Genomic DNA, 23807 nt, shown 5'->3' on the forward strand with positions numbered 1-23807 from the left:
ATTAGTATTGTATTTTTGTTTAAAGTGCCTCTATTGTGGTTTTTCGAATATTCCCTTTCATGCAGTGTGTAACATAGCTGAAAGTGCACGATAAATAAAGAATCGACTCTGAACCGCCTAAACGAGTCGTTTGTATTTCGAATCCTACTTAATGCCTGCCTGTGTTGCACGTTGTCCGCAACTTGATCAGCCCTCAAATGTCATTTTACTATAATTGATTAAAACAAATGCAGATTTCAAAGTCAGAGTATTATAAAATAATCTGCTGATGTCTAGAGTGACGTCTCGGCTGTGGTGCAAAACAATTTTTAATCTACTTCTTAAAATGCACACAACTTGGAGGAAGCTGAGGCAAGGGTTTATGTCTTAGAGAACACAATCTGAGTTATTCCATTCAGGTTATTTTAAGATTTTTCATCATCTTAACTTAGACAATTTCTGCAGGTTTTATTTTGAGTGCTTGTGTGCTCACACACCAGATCATTTTTTAACATACAATTTGATTATGGAGGAAATGGTAGTATCTTCTGAATTACAGGCTGACGCATTCTTGCTGTTGTGATAATGATGCCCAGCACTCCACGTTTTTATAGACCACCAGTGTCTGTGCATTCTTTGATAGCCGTGATAAATAGCTGGTCACAAAAGGCCTGTAAAAATTCCCCTCTCTTTTAAAGGACAAGTACATTTTGCAGAGAATGAGGGAGCTGAAGCCGAGGGGCAAGACAATGACTGATGTAAGGCTGGCAGGATTTTTCCAGGAATGGAAGTGGACTGCCTTTCTCAGTAACAGCATTTTTCAGAAAAGGAGGGAACCTTAGAACAATGTCAACCTGTTTCAGCAGTTTCTGAAATCTCTGCAGCGGAGACGTCAGCAGCAAGTTTCTCCTCCCTGGTTACATCTCCTCGTCACACGCATAGCATTTCAACCCCTCCCTCGAGGGCAGATGGAAGCACAGCCATTTCCCGTCAACCACGGAATCGTTTAGGCTTAAGGTGTCTCGCTGGATGCTATCAGCCCACTCACCTGTTGATATGAGGCCCTTTGCACAGCTGACTGGATTAAGTGGATTGCAGTGAGTAGGCACTTTTCGCCAGTGTTTATCTGCACTAAACGCCACCATCATGTGCTTCCCCAATATGGACTGAATATTTGAGCCATGAGGCTGATGGTCTGTGACCACGGGCTGGGAATTTGTTCGACTGGCTGGCCTTGTGCTCTGAGCCCTCTTTCCTATGCTTATGTGTATCTATTTGATAAACTCATGCATTTGAAGTTCAAACATGCATGTGTAATATGCGTGTTCACAGAGAATCAGAATCTAGAGGATAGGGGACAGTCCATTTAAAAGTTCACACAATTCCGTATGACTTTGTTCCGTGGAATAAAAGAGAAGAAATTTATTTATTTTTTGATTATGAATTGGTAACTAGAGCTTTCAAGCTTCGAAAAGGGTACAAAAGCATCATAAAAGTATCAAAATAATAATAATAATATTCCATGATTTGCATCCTATACTTCACATTTTTAAAACCATTCAGTTTTGTGTGACAAACTGGCATTTAAGTTAATCACTGATAATATTCCTCTCCAGTAACCTCTATTAACCACTGCTAATCGAGTCAAACTTGAGAACCGAATCTGTCAGATTCATGAATTAATCATTCATTTCACTGAAAAGATCATGCTCAAAAGAACGATTTGTTCATGAATCTGCTACATAATTAAGCAATCAAATGGCTTCAGAAGGGTTGGAAAATAGCACCTGCACCATATATAAGTCACATGGACTACTTTTATGATATTTTCATGGTGCTTTTTGTCCTTTTAGAGCGTGGTTACCCTGTAATCATCCACTTTCATTATAGTACAAAGAGTGGCCAGGATACCTTTGTATTCCACAAACGTCAGTCAGCCCAACAGGTTTTGAAATAAATGTGGGAGAAAAGTAAAAAGCTATTTGCTTTTTGAAATGGATTTAAGGACAAGCAGAATAGTTTTTTGTGAGAAAAAAAGAAAAGAAAAGGAAAAGACTGAAAGAATTTGCTTACAAGCCTGATTACAAGAGGTTGACAGGCTGGAGAGTTAAAAAAAACAAACAATACATTACAAAGCGACAGAGGAAAAAGTTGTAGAAAATAAACATCAATTAAAAGCAGATTAAAGAGGCTGACCAGATAACACTCTAACCTCTTCTGCAGCAGCTTCAGACAGCAGCCCTTCCCGTTGAGCACACGTAACGTGGAAGAATGAGCGGCACATTCCAGCATCACAGCTGATGCAAACACCTGTGCGAGCAAAGCGTGCGTCCTCACACAAACTGCACTCCTGCAAACCATCAACACAAACAGGCCGTTGTGACAAAACTATGACATACTTGAAAAACACGGCATTAAAAAAAAACTTTCCAGCATTTGCTGACTTAGGTCTTATTACTTTCATACTAATGACTTTTTTATTTCTGTTTTTGCAAAGTCAAGAAAGGTAAACCGCTAGCTGATTGTGCAACAGAGCTTTGATATGAAAAAATACAAATCTTTAAACACCATTATAACAATCCCACATTCATTTACTGTATAGTTCTATATTTAAGATAAAGTGGACAACGAGGCTCTAAAAGCCCATTTGACTTTCTCCAATTACTGGAGTTCAAAATTAAAATAATAATAGCCTTTCTCTAGGAGTAATTTCTTTTCACATGTACAGCACAAACCATTAAAGAAAGCCGTTCAAGTGCTTCTAAAGTAATTTGCTTCCCAGTAAAAGGAACCTCTTCTGACTTACTGACACATAAAATAATGTCAGATAGAGTAAATGTCAAAATGTCTACAGTCGACAGAAATTCTTGGGAGGGAAATGAAAGACGCCCTTTGCTCACAGAAGAGAGTCAGCATTTCACATAATTTATCAGAAAATGTATTTTTTGTTGTTTTATTTTTTTAAATAAAGGATTAAAAAAGTGATTTCATGATTCAGTATTAATAGATGTTATGCAATGTGCAAGCAATTAAAATTTAGTTCAATTAAAATAGTTTTAACAATATCTAGGATGCACCAATTTATCAACTATTTTAATGAGTGTCATCAGCTGATATTCATCTTACATCCATAAATAAATATTGTAAATATCATAATATATATATACCAAATAAACATTTACCATTCAAAAACTACGAGTAAGGACGATTCAAATTATATATCTGTCAAATCGATTAATCACATCTAAAAAAAAGTTTGTTTATATGATGTGTGTGTTATGATAATATGAAAATTATATATACGTTTTCAACACTGATAATAATCAGAAATGTTTCTTGAGCAGCAAATCTGCATATTGGAATGACTTACCAAATGAATTGTTTTCTATTTAATATATTAAAATGTATATCACGATATTTTTTACAAATTAAATTTCCAGTTTTACTGTATTTTTGATCAAATAAATGCAGCTTTGGTCAGCATCAGAGACATTTTCATTGAGAAAAAAAAAAAATCTTACCAACCCCAAACTTTTAGTGTAAAAGTAGTATAACAATTTATAATTTCACTGTATGAAGAATTTTGCTGCAGCATAAGTCAACGTTCGGCTCAAATTTGGTTGCTTAGTGTTAATATCGGCTTACCAGTATTAACAACCTGTTTTTGAGCTAATGATCATTCATTTTTTGTAGCTGTGTGTCATTAATAACGTCTGATACTTGCCTTTGCCCCATACTTTGAGTAGTTCATCTCTGTGAGTGTTACTGGCCTCAGCTTGTCAATATCTCCAAATGCGACGCCTGGAACATAAAGGGCACACACCACGTGCACCCACCTTCAGCAGAACAAAATAAAGTTGAGTTTTCATCTGTAATATCTAAATTATACAATTATCATAGTATAAGGACAGGTTATTATTCACTTCATGTGCTGAATAACAAATTAAGATAGTAATGATCCAGATGTCCATTATTAGAAGAACAAAGCAGCATCTAGTTAATGGACTACTATTCACTAGGCTATTCCTTGAATAACTGCTATACCCTTAAGCCCTTCAGAGGAGAAAATACTCAGCTGAAGGTTCAAATGTACTCTAACTTGACCATTTGGTGTGACAAAATTTAAAATGCAGACTTTAGGAAGGAGAATCCGAAGTCCAATATAAAGATATCCATCTCTGGTGAGCGAACGCTCCACACTTTAATTTGCTGTGTTTTTCATGCTCTACTGAAGTAGTAAATTTGGGTGCAGGCGGGCTGAGGAGCACTATCAGTGATAACGTGGCTTGAGTCTTCACGCTTCAGATGCCTCTCTCTTCCTCTCCCTCTCTCTCTTAGCCCTATCCCTCCCTCCCTCCTAGCCAAATCCACCACCTATTCTCTCCTTCACAAACCTGTCCCTCTTCAAGTATTTCACTTATTTAGCATCTTTTCAGAATCTTTGCTCAGAGAATGCCACAAAACTTTCAACGAATGAACAACACTTAAAGAAGTAAAAGGTGTGACGGGGATGGCAGTGCCTTTAATTAATCTACTAATGATGATAAAATGTAATATCAGACCACGCATCGGTTAAAACGCACCTCCCCGCATCAGTTTCTTTGAAGATGCCGTCCTGACTGGGACAGAGTTCACAGCTGGGTGTAACGCCATTCTTGCAAGCGTCACAGAACCAGGGTTCTGTTGAGTTCTCTGAGGCCGAGCTCATGATAGAGTCACTTTCACCATCAACACCATAGCAACCTGAGGGAACAAGAAAAATCAAATGAATGTTGAGTAAATGTTGAGTATTTGATATTACTGACTGCTCAGTAAGTTCTTATATTATAACCCATTCACAATCATAAACAACACTAAATTATCTGAGAAATATTACATATTTATAATATTTAAAAAAATTGTGTACACTATACACAGACACACACACAAATGTATACACATACATACACTGCCCAAAAAAAAAGAAATCACTGTTTGGATTTAAATGGGCAAATGCAAATGTGATTATTATGTGTCTAGCATGTTATACATGTTTGACAACAATTCTTCTAACCCTAATTGATAGAGTGTGTAGCTTTTCACTTCTTAAACAACCATGTAGGAAGACACATCATGGCCATAATCCAGGATGACTATGTCAAGATTCATCAGGCTCAAATTGTGAAAGAATGGTTGTGAGGGAGCATGAAGAATCATTTTCACACATGAATTGGCTCCTCTGAGTCCAGACCTAAATTCATTGAAAGTATTTGCGATGTGCTGGATGAGACTTTACAGAGTGCTGGACTCTTGCATTGTCAAAACAAGATCTTGACCAAAAAAGATGCACCTCTTGATGGAAATAACATCACAACATTCATTTCCATCAAGAGGTGCATCAATTTTTGATCAAGATCTTGTGGAGCCAGTGAATATGTTGCCAGGGCAATTAAAAATCTGAACTACAGCAGAAAATATCCTTAGTGCTGAGCTGCATGATGTTCCAGTTGTGCCTGGCAGTGTCAAAAGAACAAAAACATCTACAGCACAGAATGGTTTTGTTGCTATACTTATTCCGACAAAGATAAAAAAATAAAGCCATTTGATCGAATTGTAGCATCACAAGTCCATAAAGATGGAAGTATTGGACCAATGAAAGCATTTTAATGCTGTCACCTTAATTTCCTCGGGTTGCAAAGACAATTACTGTGCTGATCAGGTTACCATGACGCCTATTACACTCAGCAAACGTGCTCCATGCCACCAATAAGGACACCAATCAGCTCCTTCTCAATACTACAGAGATAACGTTCCTGTTCCTAATACAGCAAACCGGCCCCCGGGCGTAGGAGAAATGGAGAGAGAGACAATCAAATAAAAGTTCAGATCCTTTACATACTCACGACAAAAGACTCAAACAGCAAAGTGTGCAGAGAATGCTTAAGCATGGCTTCTCTCTGAGCCCTAACCAGCAGGCTAAACTACTACTACTTCTAGGTTTGTGGTGATATTGTGTAGAACATGGGAATTGTAGACATTAAAGGGGACTTATTATGCCCCTTTTTACAAGATGTAATATAAGTCCCAGTTGTTCTCAGAATGTGTCTGAAGTTTCAGCTCAAAATGCCCCTCAGTTCATTTATTATGCCATGTTGTAAATGCCCATTTTTGAGTTGAAGGATAAAAATGCTGTTTACGTGCATGTATCTTTAAATGCAAATGAGCTACTGCTCCCTGCCCCGCCTTCCAGAAGAGGGCGGAGCCTGTACAGCTCGTGCCTCCAATATGCTGCCAAAAACTAAAACATCTGTTTGGGTTTGATTATCATCTCTACCGCAGTCACACTCACGTGACATTGCAGTTCATCATCATCATCATCATGAAAGTTTATTAGCATGCATTTTGAAGCCATATCAGTCTAAACTTCTGATTTATGGTTTTCTGAGCGCACACACCCGAAAAACGCGCACAGAGAGCTGGATGTCAGACAGTCCATCCCCTGAGTATTAAACTAAGTTATATTTCATGTCTTATTGCGCTTAAACTGTCAAATACACGCAATGTTACGTCAAACAAAGTTCACATGAACAGTCGGTTATGTCTGTGAACGTAAACAGCAAGTAAAGAAATCGCATGCGTATATTAGATCTGTGTTTTAAAGTGAAAGCAGCATAATATATACAGTACCTATTGCTATGCTGTTAATATGAATCAAACAACTAAAGAAAAAAAAGAAAATCACTCACTGCTCTTGATTAAATTAACTTTAGTAGCTTTAATAAGAATACATTTCTTACTTGAATGCTGCTGTTGGCGAGGAGATAAACATGGCAGACTGTGTAAAGCTCACTCAGGGCGGGATCTATGCTATAGGGGCAGGGTCCGTCAGCAGTCGTGGGCGGGGCCTGTACAATGTGACATCACATTGCATAGAAACTACAAACAGCTTGTACTGAGACACTGCTTATGATTTACGGGGATTCAAAAAAAGAGGAGTGAGTGGATTTTTACCATTATAGGGTGGTTGTGTACATACTGCTGACACGCATGCATGTTCAAAAAAGTGAATTTTGCATAATAGCTTTAAAATAAGAAAGCTGCAGGGATACATTAATTTATGCAATTTTGTGTTGATTGTGTAAGGTAAGATATGTTGAGCTTGACAATTTATGTTTGCCAGAATCATTCAGTTCACCATAACTGTGCGTGACCATAACTTTAACTGAAGCGCACACAGCATCACTCACCAGTAGAATCAAATAAGAGGCTTTTCATACCCTCATCTTGCAGTCATTTTGAACCATGCAGTAATGGGTACCATTACGAAGCCCAGCCCGACATTTATTTTCTTAAATAAAGGTATTATGGGAACACTGCTGGCAACAGTTGGGTGCGTATTACTGACTAGGCTGTGAACCATAGGGCTGGAGCTTGCGATGATCAGTTTGCTGGTTTAACTGACTTACTGCTGAACCGTCAAGCAAATCTCCGATGTTCCTTTTGAACTCAGATACAAAGCTGGACCTGCTAAGCCACAGGGTGCTGGCTAATATGAGCTAAGCTGGAAAAAAGTGATGACTATGGGAGAGCATCATAATCCCTGAGGAGAAGATTATCCTTGTCAGAAATGACGAGCTTGGCAGTTAAAGAGCGACCTGGGGAAGGGTGGTGACAATCAAGAGGAACACTTTTAAGATTCAATGGAGGAAGGTTCGGGATGAGTTCAGAAAGAGTTAACATGCTAGGCTGATGTGTGTATGTGTACATCAGAGTATGACTGCAATCAGACAATGAGGCAAAGCGTGCTGGCATTATGCACAGTGTGTGTGTTCTCCAACAATCTATTCGCTAGGTGTTAAATTTCACTCTCACAATGTTCAAACAATGATGGCGAATGCAATGGTTTATCTGCAGGCTATAAAATAACAGTGAGTTGCTTTATTTGCATCTCTAATAGCCAAAAGGAACAGAATAACTTCATTACAGTTCTGACTTCAAGCAAATGATTTCATGCAGTGATCATGATATACAGTATTTTCACAAAGGTCAGAGTAACTCATGATCATGTAGATAGTTGTGTCTGAGCACCAATCTTTCATAACAGGAAATATACTATATTAAACTATTAATGTGGTAATGAACAACTAATGGCCAGATATGGCAGAATTCTAACAACTGTTTTCCAATGAAAAAAAAAAAAACCATTTGTTGCATGACGAGTGAAACAGACTCTGTTTTAAGCTAAAAATACAACAGAACTGAAAGGAACCAGTCTCCGAAGGGTTTTAAAAAGTGTTATGCTCACAAAGGCTGCATTGAATGTGTAATATTGTGAAATATGACTATTTAAATTAAACCATAAATAACATTTATGTAACAATGTAAATGTAAATATGTAAATGTAAAAATGTTAATGTATTTGCTGTCACACTTTTAATCAATGTAGCCTAATCCATCCTTGTTGACTAAAAGTAGTATTTTCTTCAAGAAAAATGTGTATTATTTAAGCGGTAAAGTCTAAAATGCTAAACAGTAGGCAAACCAGTAGAAAACAATGAAATTGTGGCTGTTATACTTGTGGCTATAAACAGTGCATTAAAGTTATTTCATTACTCATGCAACTGTTACTGTTCATTTCCAAGTTCATTTCTAAGTTCTAATTGAACCCAGAAGATTCCTTTAAGATGAAGTCCTTTGACTCTTTGTCTTTGTCAAATGATTAATGAGGAGACGTTCAGCGCAGCGATGTATTTCAATTATATTCACTCCGTTTCTTCCCTAAATGCTAATATTTTTCATCCCGGATGAAGAAGATTTATTCAATATATCAAATATTTGCCATGTCAGCATGCAAAGCAGGACCACAGACAAGAACAACAGAACCAAGTCGGGGGGCACGGGAATGAATGAATAGGGCCAATTAGAACCAAAAAGACTTGGCAGATGAGAAAGAGAGAGGGGGGAATATGAGGTAAGAGCTACGAATGGCAGCTGCCTTGATGTAAATCAGCAAAATTGATTCAGAGCTACTGAAAAAAGCCTTTTGAAAACCAGCACTCTCTCTTTCATAAAACAATACAATCATTTTCATAACCAGCAATGCGTGGAATAAATCATTTCCTCATTAAGAGGTGAGTGAAAAGAAATAAAATGAAACATGCAAGTGAAGAAAAAAAAAAAAATCAAGGTTCTATCAAACCAGATAACATTCTAATTTAATACTTGTTTAACTGTGAAGCTGGTTTTGTATTGGGGATGAAACCAATGTGATTCAGCTGTTATTCAGCAGGGCACCTTTTTAAGAACAAAGGCTTGAATTTGCTTAATAAATCAGTTTTATTCAGCAGTGCTTGAAATGTTTTGTTTCAATAGTCAATGAAAGTCAAAAGCGTGTTCACTGCTCTGGCATGTAGCTATTAAACATTACATACTTCTCCATTGTTCATTATAAAATATGAAATTTTCAGGCTCCCATTCCACAAGCAGATACTTTTTTATTTATTTTTTCAATCACCCCTGAAGCACTATGGGGTTAAGAACATTTCTAAACAGCACAATGGTGATATGGTTTTCAGGTCCTATAGTATATATTACTTTACTATTGGATTCAAGTTACAACATTGCCTGGGCAACTCTAAGACTTTAAATCAGAGTATTTTTAGACATTAAGAAGTGAACTTCATTCAGTGTTTTGGATAATTGTCCTCCTGAATCACTCGATTAAACATTAACTTCAGGTGATGCACAGATGGTTGGATACCCTCAGTTTTGACTTTAATTTGTGACACTGACACCGTGTCCTAACCAGACGGGATGCGATATGATTCCAGCGACAAATCATTTGTCTGTTCACACTAGACGCGACGCGACTGCGAGACGCGTCAAAATCAAAACCCACAGCCAATCAGAACAGTCACTGAACAGACACTTGTCTCGCGGCAAGTGCACAGCACCAGAGAGTAATCTTGACGGCACTCGCAAGAAAATAGATAAGTAGGCTACATAATCAAATTCACAAATATTACACCATTTAAACATTATTAAAAATACATAGGCTACCGATTTACTAAAACAATCTTTGTCAAAGAATACACTTGTTTGTTCACAGTTTGAACGTTCTTGTTGCCATTTGTTTAATTTCAAGATCTGAGGTGAATTATCCATTGTTGTTTTTATAGCTACAAAGCTGGAGCACTAAGTGATATTCAAAGTCACATTGCACGCGTTTAACATTAAATAAAGCACATAAACAGTACCTGAGATTATCATTGCCACACTTTGTGTTTGTTGTTCCAGCGCGATGTCGCAGAAAAATAGAAACAGTTTCTAAAATGGAATCATTGCGTGTCGCCATCACGGCTGGTTAGGACATACCTTTTATCTCGCGTCGCGTGTCGTTAAGACATGGTGTGAGACTCATTCCAAGACCAGTTGAAACAATTTAGCAAAAAAAAAACAAAAAAAAAAACCTTGTATACCTGCAGGCACACCACCTGAGGCCAGAGACTATGCTGCAACCCAGCCTAGGGTCACATGCATCACAGGCTTACTGTGACAATACAATCCTCCTTGAAGGCGAGCTGAAGCTTAGACAGGAAGCAAGGGAGCAATGCTTATAGTCTGAGGAATGAAAGATCAGACAAAGCAAGGGAGAAACATGTTTTAACCTTGAGCAAAATACTTAACCTGAATTAATTTAGCAATTATCCATCTGTACAAAGGAATAATGTGAGCTCTTCTGCCAGGTGCACCGGTGTGAAAATAGACATGTGCAGAGTGGCTACAATACATCCTGTTACAGAATCCACATTACAAATACCTTCAAGCAAAACTGTTTAACTTCTGGTGAGAAACCTATTCCTAAAACTAAGGGAGTTTTATCTCTCACAGGGTTCCCAAAACATAGACCTATCACAAGACCTGTCATAACACAACATGATATAAAGGAAAAAACAAAGCAATTGGTTTTTTTTTTTTTCCTAAGCAAAATACACAGCTAAAAGCACAAGACAGACTAGTCTCCAATTATTTACTTTTGTCTGGTTTGCACTAGACCAAGTTTTAAGAGTCTTTCCAATTGAAACATAGTGATGGGACAGAAGACAGTGCTATGAGAGTGTTTTCATTACTCTGACTTCTGGGTTTTGTACTGTAAACAATGTTTTCCTAAATAAATGCATTCGATCTAAAATTAACAGTAGATTACACTAGGAACCGTTGCATTCTTTCTTTAAACGACAGAATTGTTTGTTCATGACGTTCGGTTCCGTTAATGAATGACTGTGAATTATTTATTTTTAGTGAATTAAATGCATACAGTTCCAACTTACTGTGCTACGTTGTACTTAAAGCTCTGATGTTGTACTTAGACTGGTTGTTTATATGACAAAATGACAAAAAAACTAAAAAACAGAAAGGAACCAGAATCATTAAGCATTTCTGTATTGTGATATATTGTGACACGATATATTGTTTCACCCTAAGTGTTGATATTGTTCACTGAAATTAAAACTGTTAAAAATTGTTTTCAGTAAATGAGAAATTATTTAATTATTTCAGTACTTTGTTGAAATGAAATAGCCTAAGCATTAAATGAAAAACTATTAGAATTTAGTGCAATAAGTGCAAGTACTAAAATAACTAAAACTGAAATAAAAAATAAATTAAAATTAAAAGTTAAATAGAAATATTTAAAAAACCTAATAAAAAAGACAAAAGCACATAAATTACAAAAAACTCAAATGAAAACTGTAAAAAGTATAAAAACAAAAGCTAATTCTAAATATTAATAAATGCAAGAATAGTATATAAATAATACTAAAATATCCCTGTTTGGAACACAAATCAATAAATTCCTTTAATATTAGTAATATTTACTCTGACAATATTTCGGTTTGATTACAATTATCCAAATCATGGTCCAAGTCAAACTCAAATTTCCGTCAGTCTGGTAACTGGTTTGATTTGATATGATTATTTAAGATTCACAATAATTTTACAACTGAAATTAGGTGAACTGTCATAATAATCGACAAATTTAATAGTTACTGTTATGATCCATCTATGCATTTTTACATCCCCTATGATCACATGCACATTTGAGTGACTATTAACCAAGCATACATTGGGATATGCAAGCAGGAGTAAGTGTTAATTGAAAAGTTCAGAAGACAACATAAAAAAAAAAAAAAAAAAACATATTCCTGAGGACTAAATTTGACCAAAAAACACATTTAAGCAAGTAACTAATTTAAATGAATTGCACATGTTTGGGGAAATAATTAACTTTACGGTCCAGAACTCATTAGGGTCTTACTGAAATCAATACCAGCAGCATGGTAATTGGTGTTCCAATGAGTGCAAAGCCATTACTGAACGATGTGATGCTTTTTACTGTGGTACGGTTTTAATAAACTCACTCCACTGAATGACAGTGGCAACCATTACAACACAGCCAGTAAAAATCCTCCTTTTGTTTTAATGAACTACTAAAGAACATAAAACCAACAAACAAGTCGGAGGCGGAAAACAAGGACTCATAATTAGCCTGAATAGCCTTTGCAGACCAGCACAAGTATGGCGGGGAGTGTCTCTTAACAATTCTCGAGTAATGACGAGCGTGCAAATAGAGCGTGGTAGAGTTAGATCCTAATCAAAAGCATTGTGCGGAGCTCAAAAGGGAAATACGTGTCAACTACTGGAACCAAGAGGCTCCAGTCTTCCTCTCTGCTCTGATCGTTCATGAGTCTCCAGTGCATTTCTCTGATAGAGTCTTTCCCTTTAGAGTTTGAGCGAGGCCATATGCGAGGTCAGAGCCTCCACAGACTGCCGAGCTTCAGAGTCACGCTGTGAGACACTTGTGCGCATCTAAGGATGACAGCTTGTCTCTTATCTTCGGTGCTGCTCTTGTGGCCCCTTTGCTCCATTACTTTATCATTCCATTTTTCCTGGCCCCTTCCCAAGAATATTTCTGAATAGCGGAGTTGTCCAAATACTGCAACGTTAAGCAAAACTGCCACTTGAACTTTCCCTCGGTAAATAGGCAGATTAGAATCTAAATCCTTTGTTTCGGGAGCCACCCATGCTCCCCACAGTCTGAGACGTGACATCCCATTTTTTACTGCGCGAGTCTGCCGAAAACAGACTCTTCTCAATGCTTTTCAAAAGCTCTACGGCTTTGGCAAAAGCAGCCTGACCCAAAATAGCTGACGTGAAGAAACAGCAGCCGCTGGGACAAACTACAAGAAGGCCTTACGTTTGTCTGTATGCAAAGTGCAATACAGAAACGACACCTGATTCGGTGGCACTTGTCTAAAGGTCACCTTTTCAAACTAGTGCACAAATATCAAGCGAGCGTTTGTGACAGTCAGCAACGAGGGCCGCCCCACCTCCTGGAACAATCATGCCCTCTCCCACTGGGAATAGTGGTACCACAGAGCAGTTGGTACTAGCAGGTGGCAAGCGACTGGCCCAGGTCAAGAATTTTGTTCTGAAACAGCTGTCCAACCCATTGGAAGCTGCTGGCTTTCTCCATCCTAATGTGATCTATTTGAAAATACCATTTAAGTGAATACTATTGGTTCAGTTCAAACTATTGTGAATGTTACAGAGTAAGACTAGTGAATAGGGAAAATTCCCCCCAAAATTAAAGTATTTCTTTTATCTGCGGAACACAAAAGATTTTTTTTTTTTGGGGGGTCCGTGGAAGTCAATAGTCACCCAAACTGTTTGGTTTCCAACATGGTTCAAAATATCATTTTTTGTGTTACACGCAAAAAAAAAAAAACACACTTCACACAGGCTTGGAATGAGATGAAGGCGAGTATTTTTTTCCTCATGAATTTTCCCTTTTAGTCATTGTAAAGCTTTTGAATGATAGTACTAACCAAACACTTACCAAATGCAGAATGTAAAATTGTACCTAGAAAATGGCAGCACTTACAATACTTCATACCTACTTCGCTTTTATTGCTATTTTCAAAGTATTATTATTCTCAGACAAAAAATAAAAAGAATGTTGTTGAAGGCTAGGCAATACAGCAATATAAACCAAGTGATGGTGAAAAGAATTTAACAATAGAGATTCTGCTCTAACATTTTAATAGCAGAATTGCATTTAAAAACACCAGTTTTCAGTGCAGACAGCTTCGTTAATTATGAATGGGGCAATTGAAAAAAAAAACACACAAGGTTGTTTAAAATTTGGTGCAATAATTCAAATTGTGCGGTTGCAGGTGCGTACATGTCAGCTATTTTACAACAGCTTTGAAGGGGTTTTTTTTTTTTTTTTTTTTTTTACTGATGCCAAACTCATAATTAATGTAACAAACATAACATAAAATATATATATATATATTTAATCTCTTCTTTACCAAAATGTTTGGAATCTAAATAAATATCTTTATTCTGTACTATTATAAAAAAAATATATATATATCAAATGGGTTGTATAATATATAAAAAATTCCTGCACAAATTGTGATATTTATTTATACCACTAAACTACTCAAAGCAGCTGTAGCGTGATATGCACTGTTAATATTAAATGACTCCGTTTTAGTCATGCCACTTCAAAAAGTCCTGAAATATTCTTTCTTTGTAATTATATATATACATACATACATACATACATACATACATACATACACCACTCCAGCGACAAAAGAAAGAGAAAGGGAAGGAGAACTCAAAGGAGAAGGAGGGACTCAAACAGCTCATGAAGCAACAGAACCGCACTCCTCTATAGGGCTCAATGCATTTTATACTTTCTATTTCACTCCTGAAGGGGAGAGCGAGAGACTTTGTGTGTCTATGAATCTGAGAGGAGTGCAGCTCTAAGAGCTGACACCGCAACACTGCTCTTGGCACGGTAAAAGACTCCTGGATGCTTCAAGGTTGCCCTCTGATTCAGTGGCACTAGGTTATGAAGTAGCTTGTTTCAGTGAGTTGGAGTTGACACTAAAGGGGGAGGAGTGAATGTGAGCGCCTGGACCAGATCCCTTGTGTATGTGTCTTCTAACCGGAATGATAGAGCCAGTGACTGATTTAACCATTTTCTAACTCAGACACGCAATCAGTTTGAGAGTGCAGCTTATTTGACGTAGATAACACCACTGACAGCTACAAACCAATACCAAAACCCAATGGCTGCTAAAATGAAACTTTTTTTTTTTTTTAGTTGAAAAATTGCTCAATACAAACAGTTGTACAGAAACAACATTGCTCATGCTCCCTAACTTTTGTGGATTTATTTGAGTGAATATCGCAAAAACTTTTTTTTTAAATAAATGTCTGAGTCACATTTAACCACAGATTCACAAGACAAAAATATATATATACACTTTTTCTCACTTCCATTCAAATGTTTGGAAAGCAAAGAATTTTTTTTTTTTTTTAAGAAATTGATACTTTTATTTAGCAATGACACATTAAATTGATCAAAAGTGACAGTAAAGACATTTATAGCATTACAAAAGTTTTAAAGGTAAACAACTGCTTTCAACATTGATAATAATAATAAATGTTTCTTGAGCAACAAGTCAACATATTATAATTTTTTTAAAGGATTATGTGACACTAAAAACCATAACTTTTGAACAGTAGTGAACGGTATTTAGCATAACGAAGTTTGAAATTGAATCAAACACTGATGATTTTCATTACCGTTTTAGACCTTTTTTTCCCCACAATGTAAAAAATGTCAGAATGCTAGAAATTGCAATGGTACTCAAAACTGGCTTCATTCTCTTTGCACAAAATATAATATATTATATAATACATTATATAATATATAATAAAGTAATCTTAATTTCCCTTTGATTTTGAGGTGAAAATTTCCCCAGGAATTTCTTCATGAGATTCACCCTTTTAAAATCCACTGCAGTGGTCAAAGATTCACTGGGAGATTCATCGAGATGGAGCATATGCTGTACATATGGGAGAACCGAATGCATGCTTTACTGAGTGTATATATTCTTTGTTTGCCACCTCTTAAACCACTCATTGCTGTGTGCTAAGATGAAAGGATGAACAGGCACATGCTCTTTAGATGTAATTAACTAATGTGTCCTCACCAGATGGAATCTGAGAAGCAAGCAGGTAAGTAGGCAGTCATTCAATTGATGCTTTTATCCAAAGTGACTCACTTATTTCAAGGACAATCCCTCCAGACATTAAGTGTGTTGCTCAAGGGCACAGTGACTGTTGTTCCGCAGGGGGCTCAAACCAGCAACCTTTTGATTTACTCTGAAAATCCTGATCCTTTGGCACTACGCCTCACCACATAAAACTAAATAGACAGACTGGACTTCAAATTTGGCATGAAATAAAAAAAATTTACTGTATCTATTTTCTAAATTCGAACAATTCATCCATGCATACGAGTTAATGCGTTTTCTTACAATAAACTGCAAGCTCACATTCAGATCTACCTCTAACAAATCAACAACCGATTGATAGAGCCATGTCCAAACCATACATTTTTGAACATGACAATACAGAAGAAAGGATGTTTTTTCATTGTGACTTTATATCGTCATTATATTGCCTTTATAATGCTTGCGCTTTGCAGCACTTTCAACCATTTTATTACATTTACATTTATTCGTTTAGCAGACGCTTTTATCCAAAGCGACTTACAAATGAGAACAATAGAAGCAGTTAACCTAACAATAGGACAACAATATGCAAGTGCTATGACCCTTCCCAGTTTAATCTAACGCAGTACATGTACTTTAAAAAAAAAAAAAAAATAGATAAAGAATGGAAGATAAAGTGTTAGTATTAATGGATCAAGTGTTGCCGAAAAAGATGTGTCTTCAGCCGTTTCTTGAAAATGGCCAAGGACTCAGCAGCTCTGGTAAGGTTAGGCAGATCATTGCACTAGCATGGAACAGACCAGGTAAAGGTCAGAGAAATGTTTTGTGCCTCTTTGAGATGGCACCACAAGACGGCGTTCACTTGCAGAGCGCAAGTTTCTGGATGGCACATAAGTCTGAAGTAATGAGTTTAGGTAAAAGGGAGCAGAGCCAGTGGTTGTTTTGTAGGCAAAAGTCAGTGACTTGAATTTGATTCAATTAAATGACGTTTAAATGACGATATTAAATTCATGTATACACACAAGATATTTAAATAGAGAATGTGTACATTGAGATCATATGACCAGTCAAATGTTTTTAATTCTTTTTTTTAAAAGCTGATTTATTTATGGTCATTTAATTTCCAATTATACCTAAATTATGTGCACAAAATCTTAAAATCTCATAAAACCTCAATGTATTCAAGCAGAACAGGCTTCTATAGAACTACCTGTGAGGCTTCTGCAAATCAACAGAACACCAGCAAAAAAACAAGCAGCAAATAAATAATTAAAGAAATAAATCAATGAGTAATTGAAAATTAGTGGTGACACATTGATCCAGCTGGTGTTAAGTGGGTCTGTCTGAATGAGACGGCCACCGCTAAAAGACGGTTTAAAGCGTAATTGATTTTTGTTTCCAACGAGTCAGAGTCACAATGAGCTAATAATGTGGGATGATGAAGATCACTCGACTTTCTGTGTTTACTCTCCTCAAGCTGACTTGACAATGCAATAGTGTGCACACATACGACAAGCGTATGCCATGACAAGTTACACAAACTTGAGAGGAATGGAAATATTGCCTGTACTTTTATTCTTATCTACCTGAAAAATAACTACCTAAAATGTCAGTGTTCAAATTAATCCTAATAATAAACCAGTGGTTTGAGCTTTCTAATGTAAATGTAACTAATAATTCTGATTATTATTAGTAACTCAGCTGGATGACATTTGCATGAGTTGGATGGCATTCTATTGCATATTCTTCTCATGCGGATATAAATCCTATTACTCAGAATTTACACACATTTCTATATGTAAAACCTTTACATTTGCAAAAGTGAGTGTGCCTTTAAGTTTTGTCTAGGTTAGATCAGGCTCTGCATTGCAAAAGGAGGAACTGAATATTAAAATATATTCTAACATTAATTTTTCAAAACTTTGTGCAAACATTTGAGATCAATATTTGGTTTTGGTGGCAGAATGTGGGATTTCACCTTCATGCACGGTCACGCCACAGTTGTCACACTGGATGATCTCATCCGCATCTTCGCTGTTGTCTCCCAGACACACGCAGCAGATAAGGATGTGCTCCATCCGCTGGGAGCTCCAGGTCTGGGGCCGCTCCAACAGAGAGTCCTGAGGAAGCAACGGATAACTTAGCAATCCAACTCAAGTTAGGGATGTTGCAACTGATAGAATGAGTCCTCTACCAAAGTCCAAATATCTTCCTCTGAAAACAGTTCTCGGATCAGCGTGGAAAAAAACCTGAGACAAGCCACTCAAAAGCTTCTGCTCTAATTCCACCTCTGAGATTGGAAGATTAGCCAATCGTATAAACTGAAGTTCTCAGATAAGCCCATTCACAAGGATTGCTCTTTTGTATCAACAATCTGATGCTATGTGAGCCAATGACTGGATTATCTGATTGCTTTCCTAAATGCACAATAATACAATTGCATCTGAGAATTCAAGCTGGTTCCTTTTCATACAACTAAACTTTTGGACAATTTTAAACAAGTGGCTAGATCAACTGTTTGATGGCACTAAATGTGAAAAATAGGGCACGCATATTGCCAGTTTTTCAGTAAATGATGGAGACAGATGGCTAGTTTATTTATAAATCAAATCTGAACAGTATTTTGTATTTGCATTAAAGAGTTAGTTCACCCAAAAAAATAATAAAAAATCAATTACACCCCCTCATGTCGTTCCAAATCCCTAAGACTCCCGACACAAGGGTAAATAAATGATGACAGAATTTTAATTTTTGGGTGAACTATCCCTTCTATTGTAAGGTGGAATATAACTGAATCTCAACAACAACAGGAAGTATCATCTACAGCCTTAGGTAAATATATTTGAACAAACATGAATGAGAATATCCTTGGAAGATTGCAGCAAAACCATCTTTGATAAATACATACGATAATATTGAGCATTCTGAAGAATGTAGAATTCATGGTTTTTAGTATGAACAAAGTAAATAAGGTGTTAATCTGATAATTACAAGTTACTTATTTAATGTCAAGAATAAAATATTTTAAAAGAAGTCTTTAATGCTCACCAAGGCTCCATTTATTTGATCATAAACAGTAATATTGTGAAACATTATTATAATTCAACATATCTTATTTCTATTTATATATATTTTATAAAGATAGCTAATTGACTACTGTGATGCATCATTACTCCAGTCTTCAGTGTCACATGATCCTTCAGAAATCATTCTAATATGCTGATTTGCTGCTCAAACATTTCTTATAATTACCAATCTTGAAAAGAGTTGTGCTGCTTAATATTTCTCATAAAGTTGTGATCCCATGATGCAGTTTTTTTTTTTTTTTTTTAGGATTTTTTGATGAACAAAGTTGAAATGGAAATCTTCCGTAACATTATAAATGTCTTCACTGTCACTTTTGATAAATTGAAAGTATCCTTTCTGAATAAAAGTATTATTATTGAATCTTATTGACCCCAAACTTTTAACAGTAGTGCAATATCAGAGGAGATTTTACCTCATTGCCCTTCCCATGGGATGTGCTGTGGCTGTCATTGGTCTCCTCCTCGTCAAACGCCCCAGTGTTCTTGCCTGCTTTTCTCTTTGGTTTCTTCCCTTCTTCCTCACTATCACTGCTACTAGTCTCGTTTTCATCATCCTCATTGTCCTCTTCATCACTACCACCATCATCCTCTTCATCACTCCCTTCTTTCTCCTTCCCAGATGATGCCTTGCCTTTCTTTTTTCCTTGCGTGGGCCTCCAGTCATTGTCATCCTCACTGTCATAATCATCCATTTCGTTTAGCTCTTCCATCGTAGTGAAGTCCAGCATGGGCCGGTTTCGTCGTAGGTTCCATTTCTTCGGCTCTCCTGGAGCCTCCTCGGCGGTACCGCTACCATTTGGTTCTGTATCTGAAGATTTTTCCCCTTTCCTGCGATTCTTGGAGGTTCCCTCTGTTTCTTTGCTGCTGGTCTCCTCAGAGAAAGACTGTTCCTTGGCTTTTTCCTCTTCTTCAGTGTCTTCATTCAAATCTTTGGTCTCTTCGTCATCTATGCCCTCTTCATCAGCTGAGCCAACGGCGTCGGACTCGCTCTCAGAGCCCGCAGCGCTGTCATTTGAACCCTCCTCATCACTCCCGTTGCCAGTGCCCTCTGAACCTGGGACACAAGAGAAATGAACTTAGCAGTGTTTTGTGCAGGACACAACATACTTCAGATGTGATGCAAAAAATACTCTGCTGACAGCAAGCTTCTTTTTCATGTACAATGGATCAACAATTTATAAATATTTAAAATGACAAAAATATACATAATATAACTCAATATACAACTAAAATAGTTTTTTTTTTTAACAGATTCTTACCTTTTTAGGATTAAATGCATGGATCACAAAATATATTTATACATAGCTAATAATGGTTACAATTTTGTGTGGTTGGGTTATATCTAAATATATATATAAAAGAACTTTCAGTTCTTATTTATCACAATGGGATTTAAATATATAAATTTCCTATTGTATTTGTTTTCCATTACCTTGCTGCATGTTAAATCGTAAATACCAAAATAATACTAAAAACTGTAATTAAATCTGAGTGAACATTCAACAAACATAAAAACTCATCCTTTCATGTAATATTAACACCATGCATTTACCATGTATTTAAAACCACCATGAACTATAAATGTGAAGCTGGTAATTAATGCATTTGTATAATTTTTATACAGCATATGGCAATGATATATTGCCCAAACAGATTAATGTGATTAATCTGACCAGAAATTTCATGCAGCAAAACTTCAAGACCCAAAGGGGTCAAAGTGTTAGAATTTCATTATCAGCTTGCAGATATTTCTGCACTTTGGTTGACAGCAGCTTGATGGGATAGCTTTGCGTTAACCTCCAGTCTGGCATGGTGATATGGAGCCATTGCTTATGTGACTCCAGTGTTAGTAATGCATTACAGGAGGTCTAATCTACAGGCAGGGGGAAAAAACAGTGACACACGTGGTGATGAAGGTCTCATCTCCACCTCAGCAGCTGTTTTCATGACAGGTGAGAAAACCCAAGCAGGGGCCCAAGTCTAAAATGGTCGTGCACAGTATAAATAAATACATGCAACTATCAGTTATGATTTGATGTAACTATCAGTTATGATTTGACTATTTTAACTGTATGAGACTTGCCATCATTACTTGTCATTATTTTACAGATCTAACTAATCCACAATCCCACTTTTTGACATTTGTATTATACCTAACACATACATCAATGTGACAAGAAGTTGTTTTGAGACTATTTACCTGATGCATCTCCAACTTCAAAATCACTGTCATCTGAGCTGTCATAGTCCAGAGCATCCAGCAGAGAGTCAGCCAAAGGCTTCACCTGCCGCCGCTTCGACCCCCGATCCACTAGTTAAAATGAGATTTCAATTATTATTATTTTTTTTACATCATACAATTATTTTTTAATCATTGTTAAAACCCAAACTACACAATGTTAATTGAAATAAAAGATTGTGTGTGTGTGTGATGAAAAACAAAACTGAAAAACGTAGAAATCAAATTAGAAATCACTAACTGAAATAAATGTTTAAGAATTAAACTTACTAAAACTGAAATAAAAAGCTAAATAGAAGTATTTAAAAAAAATAGTAGCCTAATACAAACTAAAGAAAGTAAAACAAACTAAAGACTGAAGAAATAAAAATAAAATGTATTTAAATGATTAATAAATAGTAAGTAAATAATACTAAAGAAGCAATTAAATACATTTACTATAAAAACACTAAAACAATTACAACTAATTGTAAAGAAAGACTTGCAGAATGAGCTGAAACTGTCATTTTTGCACCAAAACTGGATGGATGGACGGTCATACAGCTAGACTACACAGACAGACAGATAGACATATAGACAGATAGATAGATAGATAGATAGATAGATAGATAGATAGATAGATAGATAGATACTGACATACACAACAAATTATAAACTTATATGAATTTGCGTACAGACAGATAGATAGACAGATAGATAGATAGATAGATAGATAGATAGATAGATAGATAGATAGATAGATAGATAGATAGATAGATACTGACATTCACCACAAATTATAAACTTATATGAATTTGCGTGATAACTTCCTACCATGTAAACATTATCTACACACTTGTGGTCTCTGACTTTAAATGTATTTCCACGTTGTTTAAACGAACTACTAATAACGATAGACAGTGTGTGTATCTCAAAATCCCGTGAACTAACTTACAGTTCAGTTCACTCACACTAAACATGCAGCACAGGTCTATGACGCCTTAAGATGCTGTCACGGCAGCTCAGAGAAACAGTCGGTTTAGTTTTCTAAGCTGAATAAAGAAGCTAGTTTCCTGGAGAGACGAGGACGCACTGTGCTTTATAATCTAACATATGGTGAACAATGCGTAGAACTGTTGATATTTCATAAGTGATGCTATGTGTTTGTGAAGCTGAATGACAGAGAGAGCAACTTCACATCAGTTAGCCAGCGAGCTAACCCAGCAGTAGCTTCATGCTATCTAATAACGCTTGTTTCTCTTATTTCACACCACAAGTTGTAAATTCTGACGGTGATTATGTTGTGCTATTTTTTCTCTTTCAAAATGTATAATATAACAGCGAGGATTACTCACTTTATGGAATTTTCGCGTTTGGATAGCTTGGACAAAGGTACAACGAACGCCTCTTCAGCTCATGTTATGCGTAGCACGTCTCCGATATTGCGTATCACGTGTACACATTGTGCTGACGTTCAGCTCACAAAGTAGGAGTTGGAAACCATAGCAACCCGCCGCATCAGTTCACACCAGAGAAGACTTGCCATTGCCTTTGCTTGTTCACCAAATGCTCCACAATCACATTGATTAAATGTTTGTTAAGCTGTCATTTAATAACGTTTTTTTTTATTATTATTATTAATTAATTACTGTTTATTTTATTATTTGGAACATTTGGAAATGTGTTCCAACACACTAAAAGAAAAACGATATAACTGAACACTACTATGAAACATTTATTAATACGGACATTGTGTAGCCCCGCCCCTTTTCAGCGCCTGTCTTCCGGTTTGTATGTCCACAGCAGGAAGATAAGATCATACGGATTTATTAATGAACCGCTCATTTTAAAAACTTCTTGGTCTGCTGACATTTATTATGACATCCGCTTCAAACATTACAATGTCCATGATAACTTTTGTTAACTCTAAAATAAGAAAACCCACTTCATCAGCTAATGCAATATAAAGAGCTGCAAAAAAAAAAAAAAAAAAAAAGTTCAAACACAAAATTCTAAAGATGGCTGCGCACTTGTTTCTGTGACACATAAGGTATATAAATGTTAACTTTAAATAGCATGTCAAGACTACCTCTTACATCTAAAAATGCTAACTTCTATGACATTGAATGAGTGATGAAACCGTAAGTGATTCTGAAGTATGCAACATGTCTGAGGCCACCGGGACTGAGAGCCATCAGGTTTAAAAAGTTGAAAAATAAAAAATATATATATAGTGAAATGTGAAGTGAACAGCTTTTTAGGTTAAATTCAAGACTCAGTTAGGTCTATGTCTAATGATTATTGTTAGTACTGTAAGTTTCAGACCTGTCAAACAAATGCGAGTCAGTAGATAATGCAATCATGGTGGTTATACTGTATCAAAGACTAAGACGGACTTTCGTGGGATGTTCACTTTTGCATTCATTCTTCATTATTCATTCAGTCCAT

The 23807-nt window shown here is 36.3% G+C and overlaps 1 protein-coding gene across 3 annotated transcripts in view; it reads right to left on the bottom strand.

The window, feature by feature from the left end:
• The window catches only part of phf14 (PHD finger protein 14), an 82010-nt gene extending 59192 nt beyond the window's left edge, over positions 1-22818 (bottom strand). For 2 of the 3 annotated variants that reach the window (XM_079879472.1, XM_079879474.1), the window contains exons 1-7: positions 22715-22802; positions 21342-21452; positions 19555-20195; positions 18034-18175; positions 4563-4722; positions 3704-3815; positions 2192-2329 (exon numbers count right to left, since the gene is read on the bottom strand). In XM_079879472.1, the coding sequence (XP_079735598.1) occupies positions 2192-2329; positions 3704-3815; positions 4563-4722; positions 18034-18175; positions 19555-20195; positions 21342-21452; position 22715 (1305 nt within the window). In that variant the 5' untranslated portion in view covers positions 22716-22802. Of the gene's footprint in view, positions 1-2191; positions 2330-3703; positions 3816-4562; positions 4723-18033; positions 18176-19554; positions 20196-21341; positions 21453-22714 lie in introns of all 3 variants that reach the window. The other variant, XM_079879473.1, reaches the window with a different exon arrangement.
• Between the last annotated feature and the right edge of the window lie 989 nt (positions 22819-23807).

Source organism: Squalius cephalus (genome assembly GCF_949319135.1).
Source record: "Squalius cephalus genome assembly, chromosome: 8".
Taxonomy (NCBI): Eukaryota; Metazoa; Chordata; class Actinopteri; order Cypriniformes; family Leuciscidae; genus Squalius; species Squalius cephalus.